This window comes from Chiloscyllium punctatum, chromosome 52, assembly GCF_047496795.1.
Source record: "Chiloscyllium punctatum isolate Juve2018m chromosome 52, sChiPun1.3, whole genome shotgun sequence".
NCBI lineage: Eukaryota > Metazoa > Chordata > Chondrichthyes > Orectolobiformes > Hemiscylliidae > Chiloscyllium > Chiloscyllium punctatum.
Window position 1 is genome coordinate 17,052,123 of NC_092790.1, and position 17,300 is coordinate 17,069,422.

A 17,300-nucleotide genomic window follows, 5' to 3' on the forward strand; every position below is an offset into this window, starting at 1 on the left:
TCTAATCTGGTCAACATTCTGGCAAACCTCTTCTGCACCCTCTCTAAAACCACCACATCTTTCCTGTAATGTGCCAATCACAACTGAGTGCAATACTGTTAAGATAAAAATCACACAACACCAGATTACAGTCCAACAGGTTCATTTGGAAGTATGAGCTTTCACAGTGCTGTTCCTTGATCAGGTAGCTGTGAAACAGGATCGTAAAACACAGCATTTATAGCTAAAGATTAGTGTCACGCAACTGAAATGATTATATTTGACAAACCTAGATTACTGTTCAGTAATTCATCTTTTAGAATGGGTTGCAGTTAATTAATATATACATCCCAGAACTTGTTTAAAGTCACATTGTCAAGATGACTTAAGATTGTATTTTAAAAAGGGTGACATCTCAGCTCAGAAAATGTATCAAAAGGTGTGAGGTTAGAGTCTGACTCTATCCCAATCTTAAGTCAGGCTGGTTCTATTTCCAAAGTAGGAATTTATAAAATATTACATGGATTGACTGCCTGCAGATTGAGCAAAACAGAATGTATCTGCAAATACAAATTCACCCCAGTCACTTATGTGTGACTGCATGTGAGTGCGAATGCACCTGAGAATGTGTGCGCGCATGCCTGGTAAAGTAAGTGTGTGTGTGTGTGTGTGTGTGATGGAGTATAAACCTGTGAGAGTGTGTGTGCGTGTGTGAGAGAGAAAAAGTGTGTGGAGGAGAGCGGGTCTGCATGAGTGCGAGCATGTGAGATAGTGTACAGTGTATTGGGGACACCTGTAGTGTGACAGGAACCCTAGGTCCCAATTGAGGCCGTCCTCATGGGTTCTGAACTTTAGAATGGATAAAACATTACAATCGACGTGAACAAAGAGACGATACTCGTAGCTTGAACAACCATACATGAAGTAGATAGTGAGTACAGGTACTGAAGGAAAAATTTCAGCTATCAGTAACTGAGAAGGACAGAGTTAATCTTTTGTCACAATACTCTAAATATGGCTTAACCAAAGTCTTATAAAACTGCAATGACATCCTGACTCAATTCTCCGACCAATAAGACAAGCGTGCCAAATGCCGTCCTCGAGATACCACCCTTTCTACTTGTGTGGCCACGTTCAGGGAGCTATAGACTTGAACCCCAAGATCCTTCTGTACGTCAAAGATGACCAGCCACTAACTGTATACTTTTCCTTAACATTTGATCTCCCAAAGTCCAGCATCTTACATTGAGTTTAATCTGACACAATCTGCCATTTCTCCGCCCATATCTGTAACATCACTTATCACAGCTGAGGATAGACAGTGCCCAGCAGCGCCTGATAAAGTCTCCTATACATGCACTCACACACAATGTAAAAATAAACAGACTGAAATACAATACAATTAAACATCATTGAAAAGAGTTTATTTACAGTGTTTATGCTACACTCAGACAAAACCACAACTGAATGTAGGTGACTGAGATCTAGTAAATCTCCAGTGAACCCTCTCCAGATCTTGAGGATCTTTCTTGAAATAATGTGCCCAGAACTGAACACAAATGTGATCTGACCAACCAAGGACTACAATCATTAAAAGTCAGATGCCTATAGAACTGATGTCAAATTATCCTTTCCATATAGACACTGGCAATGAGTGGATGAAGTTCACATTCCCAACAATTACTGCAGAATTGATGCATAAAAGAATGTCCTAGTACAGATACAATGAGCTGAATGGTCTGCTTCTGAGCTGTACCATATCAGTGTTTCTGATTTTGGTGAGAAAAGGGATGACATGCTGCTGTATTGCATATTGGTATTAAAAAAAAATACAAAAATGGACTGACATGCTGAATAAAACTCTTTCACAAAAAAATACCAACAATGTCTGGGTACAAATTAAAACTAAATGTCTCAGTGATACCACCGATCCCAGACTCTCTCCCCAATCAGGAAATGTGTGACCATAATTCAGAAATGGTTCTTTGAATAAAGCAGTTTCCCTTCTGCCATTGCCCTTTCTCCTCTCTCATCCACCCACCCCCACAGACTGACAGTCAACTCAGAAATCACAAAATGCAGAAACGATCAGTCTCCACACCCTCATAACAACTATCACACAGACACAGAATATTACTGGCTTCCACTTAGATACAAAAGAGTAGAAATTGATAAGTACAGGCTGATAACTACACACTCATTCTTGTTGCAGAAACAGACAAACAAATGATGACGACACTGTTACTGCAATGCAAATGTGTGACTATTAATCTCCATTTTCTAAGTCACATATTAGCATTTCAGTATCTGTCAGGGACAGATTAATATCTCTCATTCACAAAGCTAAAACTGACAGGAACAGAGTGATAACTACACGCCCACTTTCATGCAGCATAAACTGACAAGTACAGTGTGATAACGACACACATATTCACAGAGCAGAATCTCACAGATACATATTGGTACCTGCAATGTTCACGTTGACCAAACAGGAGCTGACAGGTAGAAATCGATTAGTAGATTCACATATTGACAAGGCAGAGATTGAGAGGCAAACATTGGTAACTGCATTCACATATTGACATAGGAGAAAATGACAGGTACAGTTTCATATCGACAGTCTCAAAACATAGCAGGGACAAACCAGTAAATACACTCTCACATTCACATAGGGGAAATGGGCAAATACAGGCCAATTTTGATGGTCTCAATTCACAGAGCAGGAACAGACTGGTAAATACATTCACATAGCGGTAACGGTTAGGTAGAGATTAATATTTACATGCACACAAAAGAAACTGACAAGTACACACTGAAAACTACATTGTTATATAAATGATTAGGAGTTGGGTGTCGAGGATATAATCTCTAAATTCGCAGTTGATACTAACCCAGGGAGAAGAGTGAGTTGTGAGGATGATGCTGAGTGACTTCACAGGTAGATGATAAGTTGGCCAAATGGGCAGAAACCTGGCAGATGAATTCCAATGCAGAGAAATGAAATGAAATGCATTTTGCTAACAGAAACACAGAGCAACAATGCATGGTCAATGGTACATCATTGAAGGGAGCATTGAAGCAGAGGGACCTCGGGGTTCATGTGTATCATTCTCTGAAGGTGGCCAGGCAAGCTGAAATCGTTGTGAAGAAGGTGTATAGGATCCTTGCAGTTATAAATAGAAACATTGAGTATAAAACTGAGGAAGTGATGCTATATCTCTATAAATCATTGGTCAGATAACATTTCAGTTCTATTTAAGGAAGGATCTTCAAGCTCTGGCGAGAGTCCATTGGAGATTTACTAGAATGACAGCAGGAATGAAGGATTTTACATACAAGGAAGAATTAGTGACGTCAGGCTCCTTCTCCTTGGAGCAGAGAAGATTAAGAGAGGGATTATGAAGAATTTTGACAGGGAAAAGAAGAATTTTTTTTTACCATTACTTGGTATGTCAGTAACTAGGGGTCACAATTTCAACACTGTCAGCAAGAGAGCTAGGAGTGACATGAAGATAAATGTCTTTACTCAGAGTTGGTGGGATTTGGATTGTGCAGCCTGGGATCATTGTGGAGATAGATTCCATATGAGGTATGAAAAGAGAGCTGGATGTGTATTGACAGTGATGAAGTTGGAGGGCAATGAAGATCAAGCTGGTGAATGACCCTGACTTGAATTATTTCCAGCTCACCATAATTTAAATAAAAGATACAGAGTACATTCAATTCATTGTCTAATCTGCCTCAACCCATTCGCCAGGAGATCAAATGGATGCTCAAGTTAGGAAAGGCTACCATAAAATCTCAAATCTCTGCCATCAACAGTTAGATCGTGTTAGTGGTATAAATTGACTCACCGAGAGCTGTGGGAGAGACCATTATTCAGATGGGTTCTCAAGATAAGTCCATCTTTCGAACTGATATCTTGCTGAGTGAATTGTGACAAAACCTAGCCGAGTTGCAGAAACATGACTTTGCTATGCCTTCTCTTCCATTTCCTCCTGATTTGTTGGAAGGGAGATTTGCTGTTGATCGACTTGAGAAGCTTCACAGACTTTCTTCTGTACAGTCTCATATTGTCCGTACAAAGTTAACATAAATTTTTCCCTCTTCATCTTGACCTGGTTCCTCATACCCTCCTGTATCTGTGTTCTGCAGGCTGGCGTATGTGATGCAGGGTGGTTGCTGTTCCGTTTGGTCAGCTTGAAAACAGGTCAACACAGAAATGTAGTAGATAGGAGCAGGACCAAAATTGGTAGCATTTTGGACAAAGAAGAAGCTTATCTAAGAACATAATGGACATTTAATCAACTGGGCCAGTGGGTCAAGGAATGGCAGATGAAGTTTAATTTAGTTAAATGCGACGTATTGCATTTTGATAAGACAAACCAGGGCAGCACATACACTGTTCATAGTACAAGTCTGGGGAGTGTTTCCGAACAGAGAGGCCTTGGGGTGCAGTTTGATTGTTCCTTGAATGTGGCATTGCAGCTAGACATGGTGCAGAAGGTGGTGTTTGGCATGATCACCTTCATTGGTCACAGCACTGACGACAGGAGTTGGGGCATCACGTTACAGCTGTACAGGATGTTGGTGAGGCCACTTTTGGAATACTGTGTGAATTCTGGTCAGCCTGCTGTAGAAATTTCTTCAGCTAGTAAAGGTACAGAAAAGATTGACAAAGATGTTACCAACATTGCAGAGTTTGAATTATAAGGAGAAGCTGCATGAGCTGGGAGCTTTTCTTTCCTGGAGCATCAGAGTCTGAGGGGTGACCTTATGGAGTTATAAAATCAAGAGGGGCATAGATACGGTAAATAGGTATGGTCTTTTCCCCAAGGAAGGGATGTCCAAAACTAGTGGGCATAGGTTTAAGGTTAGAGGGGAAAGATTAAAAAGGGACCTGAGGGGCAAGTTTATCACACAGAGGGCAGTGTGTGTACGGAATGAGCTGCCTGGGGAAGTGGTAGAGACAGATACAATTATAACATTTCAAAGACATTTGGAAAGGTACATGGATAAGAAAAGTTTAGAGAGATATGGGCCAAGTGCAGATAAATGGGACTAGTTGAGTTTGAGAAACTTGGTCAGCATGGGCGAGTTGGTCCAAAGGGCCTTTTTCCATGCTGTGTGACTCTATGAAAATGGATGAGAATAACAAACTTTGCCTGAAAGACAATCAGAATGTACAGGAGGAGCTGTGAATACCTGGGGTCATTATACAAACCAACTTCTCTTAGCAAAGCATGTGATTGGAGCAAGCCTAAAACTGACCCTGACAAATGTTATTTCTCTGTACTTTGAACAGGATGTGGCCATCTCTGCCAAAGTCGGAAGTGGATGCAATTCCAAAATGTCCTTGAACTAAATGACTTGCTCAGCCAGAGGGCAGTGAAGATTTTGCAAAGGGTTAGGATTCACATGCAGAGCAGAGTGGGTAAGGAGGTCAGATTTCATTCCCTGAAGGACCATCACAGACAGGAACAGGAGGTGGCCATTTGGTCCCTCGAGCCTGCTCAGCCATTCAATAGTGTTGTGGCTGATGCCCCATTCCTCACGTTCACTTTCCTGCATGTCATCCTCAATTCCCCGACTGATCAGGAACCTACCTACCCCAGCCTTAAACCTACTCCCTGTCCCCACACACAGCTCTCTGCGGCAAGGAGTTCCAAGACTCTCAACCCTCTCAGAGAAGAAATTCCTCCTCATCTCAGTCTTCAATTTTGAACCAAATGGTTGTTTGTTCCTGACAACAGTCATCATTAGAGTCTTAACTCCGGATCTGTTTTTGTTTCAAATTGAATTTCAGATCCACCACCTGCCACAGCAAGTTTCAAATTCACATCTGCAGGGCACACCCTGGGGAACTGAAAACAGGATTTTGCTTCCCCATTATTTCAGAAACATGAAAGTGAATCTCATCAAAATTGAGACCGGAATAAATTGCCCCACACCGTTGAGCTAAACATTAATGTCCCCAAGATCTGTACCGTGTGCAAAAAGACCATTCAGTCCATCCAGTCTGTCCCAAGCCAGTGAAAAGGATCCTACCCAGACCCCGGCCCTACTCTAATAACCCTGCATTAACCATGGACATTTCCCTTAACCTGCACTTCATAGAATCCTGCAGCGTGGAAGCAGGCCTTTCAGCCTATTGGGTCCATATTCTGACCCACTGAATAGCATCCAACCGAGAGACATCACAAAAATACCTCTCCAATCACTGTAACCCTGCATTTCCCATGACTATCCCTTCTAGCCTGTGTAACTCTCATACTATGGGCAACGTAGCATGGCCAATCCACCTAAACTGCACATTTTTGGACTGTGGGAGGAAACCGGAGCACCCGGAGAAAACCCACGCAGAGAAGGGGAGAATGTCTATTGGGAGTTTGCACAATCACCCGAGGCTGGAATTGTTCCTGGGTTCCTGGTGCTGTGAGGCAGCAATACTAACCACTGAACCACTGTGCCACCCAATGTTTTTGCCACTGGCCATGTAGGGGTTGGTTAGCTCAATTGATTCTATAGTTGGTTTACAATGTATAGTCACATTGACAGCATGTGGTTCAATTGCTGCTCTGGTTGAGATTGCTGTGAACGATCATTCCCTGTGCCTTCGATGTGGTGACCCTCAGGTTAAACCATAAAACAGTTGTTGCTTTTTCTCTCTTTGTCTCCCTCACACCTCTTTCTCCCTCTCTCTAATGAGACAATGGTGACTTCATATTAACTGTCTGCTAAAAACGTAACTTTGCTGGTTAAAAATTAACTGCCCTCTTTTTCACTGCAAAGTAACTTGCGTGTTTCCTTCCTGCTGCACCATTAGAGTGACTTGTAAATAAAAGACATTTTACCAACGGTACATCGCTAAATGAATTGTGAGAGGATGCGCAGGGCAATTTACCAGCATATTGTCTTGGGGGCTGAGAGTTTCAGTGATTGAGAGAGATTGGACAGATTGGGGTAGTTGTCCTTACAGCAGAGTGGATTGAAAGAGAGGGATGTATAAAACGATGAGGGGTGAAGATAGGGTAGGCAGGAAGAAATCTCCACCCCTGCCTTGACAGAGGTGGGGTGAGGGGTATAGATTGAAGATAAGGGCCAGGAGGTTTCAAAGGGATGTGAGGAAAATCTTGCTCACCCAGAGGGCAGTGGGGAATCTGGAAGTCACTATCTGTAAGGGTGGGAGAGGCAGAAACCATCATCATTTTAAAGAAGGATTTAGATGAACACTCCAGATACCAAGGCTATGGAGCCTAGTGCTGGGGAAATGGGATTAGAGGCGGTTGTTTCTGACTGGCACAGACTCAATGGGGCCTTTTTTCTGGGCTGTAGCCCTCTCGGAAATTATGACGAAGACACTTTGAGATGTGTGTTCTACATCCAAGATACCATCTAACGTAATTTTGTACATTTCATGCTCAGAGATGAGGAGTTTGTCTTCAAAACAGAGATTGAGCAGTTAAGGCCAATATGCTCTGGAGTTTAGAGGAATGAGGGGAGTTCCAACTGAGGGAAATACGGTGGTAAAGGAGGTGGGATTGACAAAGGAGACAGAGAGGATGTTTCCTCAGCTGTGACAATTTAGAACGAGAGGGTCAATGTTTCAGGAGAAGGGGTTGGGGCAGATTGAAAAGAGATGTTGAGAAATGGCTTCTCTCCAAGGCAGACGGGGTGGGAATATCTGAGAATTCATCCCCCATTGTGTGGGGGTGGGCATGTCGAGACACTGAATAAATTAAAGGAAGGGACAGACAGATTGATAATCAGTGAGGGGTTAAAGGGAGTGGGGGCAGGAAATTGGAATTGAGGCAGGGATGAGATCAGTCGCAGCCCGAGGGCTCCTCGTCCGTATGTTCTATTGGTCGTCCAGCTGCCTGAACGTTTTTTAGTGTGGGTGGCTCATAGATTCAGAGCTTTCTGAGCATGTGCTAAGGGCCTAAACTGTGTGATGCATCACAGGCCATTAGTCACTTAGTAACCAAGACCATAAGAGAGAGCAGCCATTCGGCCCATCAAGTCTGCTCCGCCATTCCGTCATGGCTGATATGTTTGTTAACCCCATTCTCCTGCCTTCTCTCTGTAACGGTTCATCATACTACTGATCAAGAACCTATCTATCTATCTCTGTCTTAAAGACATAATGACAGCCATCTGCAGTAATGAGTTCCACAGATTCCCCACTGTCTGGCTGAAGAAATTCCTCCTCATCTCAGTTCTAAAGGGAGTTCCCTTCACTCTGAGGCTGTGCCTTCGGGTCCTAGTCTCTACTACTCGTGGAAACATATTCTCCATGTCCACTCTATCCCGGCCTTTCAGTATTTTCCACGTTTCAACCAGATTCACCCTCACCTTTCTAAACTCCACTGAATCCAGACTCAGAGTCCTCAACCTCTCCTCATATGATAAGTTCTTCATTCCTGTGATTTTTCTTGTAAACCCCCTCTGAACTTCCTCCAAGTTCAGCACATCCTTCCTTAGATAGGGGGCCCAAAACTGCTCTCAAATGTTCCAAATGTGGTCTGACCAGAGCCTAATACAGCCTCAACAGTACATCCCTGCTCTTGTAACCTGACCCTCTCGAAATGAATGTTAACATTACATTTGCCTTCCTGTCAACTGAACCTGCCTGTTAACCTGAAAATAAGAGATCAGAGTGGTGCTGGAAAAGCACAGCAGGTCAGGCAGCATCCAAGGAGCAGGAAAATTGATGTTTCGGGCAAAAGCCCTTCATCAGGTTTCTGGCATCTTCTGTCCTCACTTTTGCCCAACCTGAAAAGAATCCTGAACTCAGACTCCCAAGTCCCTTTGTGCTTCAGATTTCCGAAACCTTTCCCCATTTCGAAAACTGTCTCTGTCTCTGTTCTTCCCACTAAAGTACATAACTTCCCACTTTCCCACATTGTATTCCATCAGCCATTTTGTTGCCCACTCTCCCAGTATGTCCAAATCCTTCTGCAGCCTCCCTGCTTCCTCAACACAACCTGTCCTTCCACCTATCGTTGAATCACCAAAGAAACACTCAGGATAATGAAATGACATTGCTTCTCATGTGAATGATGCTAGACCCAGAGCGAATGGCTCCTTGCCCCTAAGACCAAGGCCAGAAAGGACCACTCTCAGACATGAAGCTGTTGTACTGGGGCAATCAATAGAATGATGTCCCAGGCTTAAATGTAGGCATCCCCTCAAAACAAGGTGAAAGGAAAAGTAATTAACCATCAGTGTAGCGTTCCCTCTTACAATTCACATTGCCCTATTGTTAATTTAGTTGACATAGATGAAACATGTCTATGTTTTAATTGATTGCAAATACTATCTATTATTAATAAATTCAAATGATGTAAAAAGATTCAAAAAGCTTGGGTAGATCATCACTCCATGCTATAAGCAAAGGAAACACTAGAGTCAGAGATGTACAGCATGGAAACAGACCCTTTGGTCCAACTCGTCCATGCCGAGCAGATATCCCAACCCAATCTAGCTCCACCTACCAGCACCCGGCCCATATCCCTCCAAACCCTTCCTCTTCATATACCCATCCAGATGCCTTTTAAATGTACAAATTGTACTTGCCTCCATCACTTCCTCTGGCAGCTCATTCCATACACCTCCCACCCTCTGCATGAAAAAATTGCCCCTTAGTCCTCTTTTAAATCTTTCCCTTCTCACCATAAACCTATACCCTCCAGTTCTGGACTCCTCCACCCCAGGGAAAAGACTTTGTCCATTTATCCTATCCGTGCCTGTCATGATTTTATGAACCTCTATGAGGTCACCCCAGAGCCTCCGACGCTGTAGAGAAAATAGCCCATGTCTATTCAACCTTTCCCGATAGCTCAAATCCTCCAACTCGTGCATATTCCTTGAAAAATCTTTTCTGAACCCTTTCAAGTTTCACAAAACCTTTCTGATAAGGAAGAAACCAGAACTGCACACAATGTTCCAAAAGTGGGCTAACCAATGTCCTGCACAGCCGCAACATGACCTCCCAACTCCTGTACTCAATACTCTGACCAAGAAAGTAAAGCATACCAAATGCCTTCTTCACTATCCTATTTACCTGTGATTCCACTTTTAAGGAGCTATGAACCTGAACTCCAAGGTCTCTTTGTTCAGCAACACTCCCTAGGACCTTACCATTAAGCGTATGAGTCCTAAGATTTGTTGTTCCAAAATGCAACACCTCATATTTGTCCTTCTCAGCCCATTGGCCCATCTGATCAAGATCCCGTTGTAATCTGAGGTAACATTCTTCGCTGTCCACTACTCCTTCAGTTTTGCTGTTATCTGCAAACTTACTAACTGTACCTCTTCTGCTCACATCCAAATCATTTTATATAAATGATAAAAGTAGTGGACCCAGCAGTAGTGGATTCTTGTGGCATTCCACTGGTCACTGGCCTCCAGTCTGAAAAATAACCCTCCACCACCACACTCCGTCTATTACCTTTGAGCCAGTTCTGTATCCAAATGGCTAGTTCTCCCTGTGTTCCACGAGATCTAACCTTGCTAATCAGTCTCTCGTGGGGAACCTTGTCGAATGCCTTACTGAAGTCCGTACATATCACATCTACCACTCTGCCCTCATCAATCCTCTTTGTTACTTCTTCAAAAAACTCAATCATGTTTCTGAGACATGACTTCCCACACACAAAGCCATGTTGATTATCTCTTATCAGTCCTGCCTTTCCAAATACATGTACATCCTGTCCCTCACGATTCCCTCCAACAACTTGCCCACCACCGTCAGGCTCACTGGTCTATAGTTCCCTGGTTTGTCCTTACCACCTTTCTTGAACAGTTGCACTACCTTAGCCAATCTCCTAGTCTTCCAGCATCTCATCTGTGACTATCAATGTTCAAATATCTCAGCAAGAGGCCTAGCAATCACTTCCCGAGCTTCCCACAGAGTTCTAGGGTACACCTGATCAGGTCCTGGGGATTTCTCCACTTTTGTGCATTTCATGTCATCCAGCATTTCCTCCTCTGTAAGATGGACATTTTGTAATATGTCACCATCTATTTCTCTACATTTGATACCTTCCATGTCCTTTTCCCTTTGTCAAATATATTTCAAAATCCAGCTTCTGTTGCCTGTGAAGGTAAGGTGTTGCACACATACAAAGAAATACATCAAAGGCTTATCTCCAATATGATCTAATATACTCCATTCAATACTTGTGCTGTCACCGGAATTAGCTTATTTTCTGCTCTCTGCTTTGTGTTGGGTGTTGAATTGGCTCAGTTGGCTGGATAACTAGTTTGGAATTTAGAGTAACATCAACAATGTGGATTTGAATCTCTCACTGGCTGAGGTTACCATAAATGAGCCTCCTTCTCCACTGCGCCCCTTGTCTGAGGCATGGTAACCCTCAGGTTAAACCACCACCTATTAGTTGTCACTCTCTGACACTCCAGGTGAGGTCTAACAAGTGTCGTGTACAACTTCAATATTACCTCCCTGTTCTCTGACTCTATGCCCTGATTAATAAAGCCAAGAATGCTGTGTGTTTTATTAACCCCTCTCCCCCTGATATGCCACCTTCACTGATCTGCGCACATGTACTCCCTGCTCCCTCTGCTCCTGCATCCCCATTAGAATTTTACCCCGCTGCTTTGTGTTGTCTTTTCATTTTTTTCATCCAACATCCTTCACCAAATTTGTATTCAATCATTTTTGTCTTTATTTTCCAATGTTCACAAATTATAACCTATTTTGTTAAGTCAAACTTCACTTTCTCCCTCCTCGTAGTCTGTTTCATTTCCTTGCTACTAACTAGCAAAATAACTCCACAAAAACATACAGGCTAGGATCAGGTTGAGTCCATTTGGCCCCTCAGGAAACTGCTCCCCTATTCCATATGGTCGTAGTTGATCCTATTTCAGCATCAAATCCACCTACCAGCCCACACTCTCTTTAACCCATCACTGACTAACAATCTGTCTGTCTCCTCCTTCAATTTATGCAGTGTTTTGGATGGTGATGGTGATGGTGTTGGGATGAGGGATGTTCCCTCAGATGTACAACCCCATCCTCATTTGAGAGTATTCATTCTGTCCAGTCCCTTATCCTGAAACAATACCCTCTCTTTCTGGATTCTCCCAAATGAGCAAACATCCATCTCCACCTCCTTTGTCAATCCCCACTTTAGCATCTTATAATCCTCAGTTAGTTCGCCTCTCTTCCAAACTCCAGAGAAATTGCTCAATCTTTCATCTAAGACAGCCTTCATCTCTGAAAACAATTGAGTGAATCTCTTCAGAACTGCCTTCAGTGTAACTGCATCTGAGCTCAAGAGATCAAAATTCTACAAGAATAACTTTTCATCTTGGCAATCAATTCAGCGAATCTCCTCTGAACTCCCTCCAATTCAACTACATCCCTCCTCAAGTAAGGGGACCAAACCTGTCCGCAGGAGTCTGGATGTGGAAACCCCAATACCTTGTTCAGTTGCAGTCACACTTCACTTATTTCACACTCCATTCCTTTAGCAATAACTTACCTGTGCCGCCGAGAACTGTTGGAAGAATCAGCTGGAGAAAATAAGAGAGAAAGAACATGGGAAAGTTTTACTGTAAATATTTAGCTTCACCTGCTCGCAAATGAATCGGACTGATGTGCAAGCAACAATTATTCCAATTTTAACCTTTAGTTTATATCTGTGCTGACCATTCCTCTGAACACAACACATTACTTTGTATGTCTCCTCAAGTAATTTCATCTGCCACTTGTTCAGCCTGCCCACAACCTCACAAAGCACGTTCCCACGTAATGTTTTATTATTTGTGTTTTTAAATTCACTTGTGGGTTGTGGAAATCACTGGCTGGTCCGAGAATTTATCCATCCCTTATTGGCCCTTTGAGAAGGAGGTAGTGAGCTGCCTTCTTGAACCACTGCAGTCCTTGTGCTGTATGTAGACCCACGATACCATGAGAGAGGGAATTCCAGGATGTTGACACAGCAACATTAAATGAACAGCTAATATATTTCCAAGTTGGAATGGTGAGTCGCTGAGGGGGGGAAAATTGCAGAAGGTTGTATTCTCATGTATCTGCTGTCCTTGCCCTTTGAGATGGAAGTGGTTGTGGATTTGGAAGGTATTGCCTGAGCACCTTTGAATTTCTGCAGTGCATCTCATAGATGGTATACATTGCTGCTACTGAGCACCAGTGGTGGTGGGAGTGGATGTTTATGGATGCAGTGCCAATCAAGCATGGGCTGTGTTGCCTCTGGATGTGGTGTTTGGCTTCGCAACTGTTGTCTACAAGGTGCAATGCAGAAGTAAGTGAGTGTATATGTGTGTGTGCCAACAAGAACGTGTGTTTCTCTCTCTCACACACCTTCATACTCACTCACACTAGCACTCATACTCTCTCATACACACACCCTCATACACCCACTGTGAGCAATATTAATTTGAAACCCACGTCGAGTCCCGACTGGAGAACGATCATCAGCATTATCTGCTAGAGTGTCTCACCCACATTGTTTCCTGTTCTGGAGTTTAATTGGAAGCAATGTGACAAGAGAAAGGATCAGAAACCTTGCGACAATGAGTGCTGCCATTTCAGTGCTGTGTTCCTGTGCTGGATTCAGAGAGGGATTTCCTGTCAATAACAGTATTCCTTCAGCAAACACCAACCCCAGTGTTTCCTGTTCCCTGTTGCCCTGACCACCCCCTGCCAACACCCGTCCATTTGGAGGGAAACCCTTGTGACTGTGAACGTCGTTCTAAACCCTCACCATTGCAGTGACATCACTGTTTCTGTGCAGCCTCTCTCAATAACAACATCCCACCAATCCAAGCCAGACTATTCGATGCTAAACTCAAAAGATCACGCTGCATCCACACTCTCTAAATTGTTGACTGGAAACTATTGTCCCTCATTTTCAAGGCCTACATATATTGAGGCAAAACTTCCCTTTGTCCAAAGCCTGTCAGCGGAAACTGGGCTATTCACAGCGAAATATCGAAAATATAATCGTGAGGAGGCCATTCGGCCCCTCCAGCCCACTCCACCCATTCGATTGAATCATGGCTGATCACCCAACTTGGTCCTGTGTCTTCCCGCACTCTCCCCTTAGCCCCTAAGAGCTCTATCCCACTCCTTCCTGAACAACATTCAGTGTTCTGGCCCTGACTGCTTTCTGTGGCAGAGAATTCCACAGGCTCCCCACTCTCTGGGTAAAGACATTTCTCCCCATTTCAGTGCTGCCCCATCTCCTTTAGACTGTGACCCCCTGGTTCTGGACTCTCTGCCCGGTCACCCTTCCTGTGTTTACTCTGTCTCATCCATGTTCAAATTTATAGATTTTTATGACATTCCCCTATAATTCTTCTAAACTCCAGTGAATATCATAACCAATCTACTCCCTCTCCATCTGTCAGGCCTGCCAAGCCAGGAAAGACTCTGGGCAATCTCTGGGCAAAATAGGCACAATATTGTTCAACAGATAAGGAGACCCCAAACTGCATACAGGTCTCCAAGGTATGGTCTCACCCTGTCCAATTGTAGCAAGCCACCACTATTCCTGGTCTTGAATCCTCTCGCTTTGAAGATCTCCCTTACCTGAGAAAGGATGTTTCTCTCTCTCTCTCCATACAGCTGCTGCCAGACCTGCTGAGTTTTTCCAGCACTTTGTGTTTATAACCTGTAACATTAAGTCTGTCTCTCTCCACAGATGTTGCCAGACCTGCTGAGTTTCTGAAGCATTTTCTTTTAAAAGTGTTCATGTCAAGTCTTCAGCTGGACCCCAGTGAAGAACGAGGTCAGATTGCAGATGAAGAATGGATTACCTGGCACTGTGAGGTCGATGGAATTACTGGTCAATTAAATATCATTCCACTGGGACCCCTGTTGATCATGACGCACTGGTATCGGCCTTAGAGCTGGGACTGGAAGAATTCAGTGGCCAGCTCTGTCCTGTCTGAGCGAGAGTTGTCATTCCCACTGGCATTGTTTAAGGCTTTCTGTTGAAAGTAGGGTCCAGTACCTTGGTCCAGATTCCTGAAGAAGGGCTCATGCCCAAAATGTCGACTCTCCTGCATTCCTGAAGAAGGGCTCATGCCCGAAACGTCAATTCTCCTGCTCCTTGGATGCTGCCTGACCTGCTGTGCTTTTCCAGCAACAGATTTTCAGCTCTGATCTCCAGCATCTGCAGTCCTCACTTTCTCCAGTACCTTGGCTCAATACACACTCTAGAACGGAACAAGTCCCAATCAGAACCTCAGTTTTATTGGCTCTGGGGGTGAGGAAAACCCCAGCAACAGGAACTGGAACAAAACAAGACAAAGAGGAAATAAAAGATCAGATGCTGAAATTGTCTCTTTTTTCATGGATGTTATCTTCGATGACAGGATAATAATTGATAGAAAGGAGAAATAGCCTGGAGAAATAACTAATCTAGTCACTCTCACTGTCACTGTCACCACACCCACTATCAACATTTTGAATGCTTCCATCACTGTCCCCACCCCATTATCAACATCCTGAGGGTTATTGTCACTCCCCAACCCCATCCCTGATCAACATCCTGGAGGTGACCATCACTGTCCCCAGCCAACCCTACTATGAACATCAGCCATCAGCCTCCTCAGCTCGTATTGTCTAAGCTTTTACCATTCTCTGATGGACTGCTTAACAAGGAATTGTAGAGAGAGAGGTCTACAGCACAGAAACAGGACCTTCGGCCAAATGAATCCACGTCGGTCAGAAGCAAGCAACTCTCTATTCTCTAATACCATTTTCCCCGTCACAGGGTGATACAGCATGGAAATAGGCCCATCAGCCCAACATATCCATGCTGACCAGGTCTCACAAATGAGAGTCCCATTTGTTTGCATTTAGCCCAAATCCGTCTAAACCTTTTCTATCCATGTACCTTTCCAAATCTCTTTTAGAGGTTGTAAACGTACCCGATTCCACCACTTACTCTGGCAACTCATTCCAAATATGCACCATCACTTGTGTGAAAAACTTACCCCTCAGGTCACTTTTCAATCTTTCCCCTCTCACCTTAAACCAATACCATCAATCATTCACCTCTCACCTTAAACCAAGGGTTTTGGACTCCCCCACCCTTTGGAAAAGACCGTGGCTATTCACCTTAACCAAGCCCCTATTTCTGCAGGAGAATGCAAGTGAAACATAAAGGACCACTTAATCTGATTCTAGCTTTGGCATCACAAGTGAACATCCACGTCCTTCCTCAATGTGATGAGGATTTCTTCCTCTCCCACCCTTCCAGGCAGTGGGTTCCAGATTACCCACAAACCTCTGGATGAAAATGTTTTCCATCACATCCCCCTCGAAACCTCCTGGCCCTTACCTTCATTCTCTGCCCCTGCCCTCCATCAAGGGGGAAAATGTTTCTTCCTGCCTATCCTATCTGCACTACTCGCCACTTCATACATCTCAATTATGTCACCAGACTCTCCATCTGCTCTGCTCGAAGGAAAACAACCCCAGTCTGTCCAATCTCTCTCCATCACTGAAACTCTCCAGCCCCCCAAGGCAACATCCTGGTAAATCTCCCTCTGCATGCTCCCCTAGTACTATCACATTGCTCTGATAATGTGGATTTCTATAGAGTTGCTTAGAATTTCACAGATCAGTGAAACAGCAAGAAATTTGCTGTTCAGGAGAGACCCTGCCTGCTGGTTAGAAACAGCAGAGTGCTAATTGCCATTTTGATTTTTGCTGGTGTTGATGATTGTGTGTGCAGTCCTACTGTAGTTGGAGTATTCCCAATAAATTTCCTCACCATCCTTGTAGAAAATATATTGAAATGGGATGGAACCGAGCTGTTTAGCATGCTGTCTCTCTCCACTACCTCAATTCCAGATAGGCACTCAGCTCTCGGCCTGAGACAGAGATGTCTGTGATTAAACAAAACGATTAGGCACTTTTCTAAGGCAGGAGTTGTTGTGTTCAGCAACAAACAGTACTCCCACCATACAGTCAGAGAGAGTTACAGAGTCACTGAGAGGGTCAGAGGGTCATAGAGAGGCAGGGAGAAACAGAGAAAGACATAGACATACAGAGACATAGTTAGAAAGAAACAGAGTCAGAGAGACATAGACAGACACAAGATTACAGAGTCATCGAGATGAATCGACATAGTCAGAGTTAAAGCAAGTCATAGTCAAACAGTTACAGAGAGAGATAGATGCACAGAGACAGGGAAATGGAGAGACACCTCGCGGTTTGTACAAGATGTCTCAATGGGAGGGGGAATCTCTCCTGTCCCCCTCCACCCCCCAATAACCACCATCCTGACCCTCGGGAACGGGACATGTTGACACAGTCCGCTCTC

The 17,300-nt window shown here is 43.8% G+C and overlaps 1 protein-coding gene and 1 long non-coding RNA gene across 3 annotated transcripts in view; one reads left to right on the top strand and one right to left on the bottom strand.

The window, feature by feature from the left end:
• LOC140470652 (high affinity immunoglobulin gamma Fc receptor I-like) overlaps positions 1 to 3,939 on the bottom strand; it is a 54,557-nt gene extending 50,618 nt beyond the window's left edge. Inside the window, exon 1 of one of the 2 annotated variants that reach the window (XM_072566686.1) lies at positions 3,834 to 3,939. In XM_072566686.1, coding sequence (XP_072422787.1) covers positions 3,834 to 3,855 — 22 coding nt within the window. In that variant the 5' untranslated portion in view covers positions 3,856 to 3,939. The remainder of the gene's footprint in view (positions 1 to 3,833) is intronic. The other variant, XM_072566689.1, reaches the window with a different exon arrangement.
• Positions 3,940 to 5,305: 1,366 nt separating this feature from the next.
• LOC140470803 (uncharacterized) lies at positions 5,306 to 15,305 on the top strand. Its single transcript, XR_011956724.1, has 2 exons — positions 5,306 to 5,413; positions 14,667 to 15,305. It is a non-coding gene; the product is annotated as an uncharacterized lncRNA (long non-coding RNA).
• The last annotated feature ends 1,995 nt before the right edge of the window (positions 15,306 to 17,300 follow it).